A 1,650-nucleotide genomic window follows, 5' to 3' on the forward strand; every position below is an offset into this window, starting at 1 on the left:
GAAGGAGAAGCAGACCCGGGCGCCGCTGAGGGAGGGCCGTGCTGTGCGGGGCCGGCAGCTAGCCGGGGCAGCGAGCGGGGCGTTTCGAAAGCGGTCCGTAACGGCCGCCCCCGAGCCGGCGGCGGCGGCGCGGGCAGCGCCGGGGAAGGAGCCGGGCTGGTTTAATGGCATGCGGGTCCTCGCAGGGCTCCTTCTCCTGCCGTACACACTCTCCTTTCTTCTCCTTTCTATTCACGCGTAGAAGCGGGTGGTTCATCCGGGCAGCAACAGGAGGAGGCTAGTCAAGGGCAGCTGTCAAAATCTCTCCCCTCGCCCCCTTCCCCTTCCAGTTTAATGTTCAGACGCCTGCCTGGAAGAAAGGCGAGGGAGCAGAAGGCACGGAGGGCTCCCCTTCTACTCCGGGCCCCGCCACTCTGTTGTGTGTGCATGAGTGAGTGAGTAAGGGTGTACCCCCCCTCAGCCCTCCCCTCCTATCTGACAGAGCCACAGCAGTCCGGGAGGGGAGGAGAGACGAGCGGGAGGAGGAGGCAGCAACAGCAGCAGCAAGTGCTAGTGTAGCTCTCGGTTACACTCTCTTACTCATTGCTGGAAGGTGGGGGGAGGGTGGACCTTGTGTACCTTTTCCTCTCGTGCCTTTTCTCACTTTAACAAGCTGGGGCCAATCATCGGCAGAAAGGAACAAAGGGAAAGGGGGAGGGAAGCCCACCCCGACAACGGCCGCCACCAGAAAACCCCCGGGCAGGCAGAGCCCTGCCGGCTCCCGCTGACAGCAGCGCGGCCCCGGACCAGGCGCCTGGCACCGGGCTTCTCGCCTGGCGGCGGCGGCGATTCTTCCTCCTTTTCCTCTTCCACCACCACGACCTCCTTCTCCTTCTCCTCCTCTCCCCGCCGAGTTTAAAGGGCGACAGTGTCCGGCCGAGGGGAGAGAAACTTGGGTCGGCGAGCGGGTGCTCCTCGCTCCTGGTGTGCGGGGTATCCGGCGGGAGCAGCGGCTCGGTCCTCGCGATCAAGATGAAAAGTAAAAAAGGTAGTTGTGAGTGTGTGTGAGTGTGAGTGCGAGGGGCCGCCCGACCCCCGTCCTGCCGCCGCTACACGCCGCGGAGAAAGCGGGGAGCCCTGCGCTTTCTTCCTCCATGGGAATGACTTGACTGCGGGGGGGGGGGTGCCAAGTGAAACAGAGACTGCTTTCCTTCTCCTCTCACCCGTTTTCTCCCTCATCCCACCCTTTCCCTCCCCCGCCGGGGCCGAGCTCCCGTCGAAGATGGCAGTTAATGTTGCGCTCCCAGACAAAACATGCGGGGCTGTTGTTTGGACGCGGCCGCGTCTCCATGCTGCTGGCTCACTGTCAACAACATGCCCCGGCGCCTGCTTTGTGCCGCCGAGAAGTTTTGTTTTCGCTCTCTCCGCGGAGCCTGTTTCGCCTTCCCTCTTTTAATATCCCCCCCCTTTTTTCTTTTCTTTTCTTTTTTTTTTTTTGGTCTCCTTTCTACACCGAATTCGGCCAGCCGGCTAACCTCGGGCGAGGGTGTGAGTCGCTTTCGCAACTTTTTTTACCCGAGGAAAGGCCCCAAGTCGGAACAGAGTGGTGGCCGGGGCGGCCCCGGCTCGCACCCTGGCCCGGTCCCGCGTGGCCCCACGCACCGAGCAGCG

The 1,650-nt window shown here is 62.8% G+C and overlaps 1 protein-coding gene across 1 annotated transcript in view; it reads left to right on the forward strand.

The window, feature by feature from the left end:
- Positions 1 to 441: 441 nt before the first annotated feature.
- TGIF1 (TGFB induced factor homeobox 1) overlaps positions 442 to 1,650 on the forward strand; it is a 9,979-nt gene continuing 8,770 nt past the window's right edge. Inside the window, exon 1 of the mRNA XM_026070569.1 lies at positions 442 to 1,027. Within this exon, the coding sequence (XP_025926354.1) occupies positions 1,012 to 1,027 (16 nt within the window). The 5' untranslated portion in view covers positions 442 to 1,011. The remainder of the gene's footprint in view (positions 1,028 to 1,650) is intronic.

The sequence above is a fragment of the Apteryx rowi genome, unplaced genomic scaffold, assembly GCF_003343035.1.
Source record: "Apteryx rowi isolate R43461 unplaced genomic scaffold, aptRow1 scaffold_312, whole genome shotgun sequence".
NCBI classification, from domain to species: domain Eukaryota; kingdom Metazoa; phylum Chordata; class Aves; order Apterygiformes; family Apterygidae; genus Apteryx; species Apteryx rowi.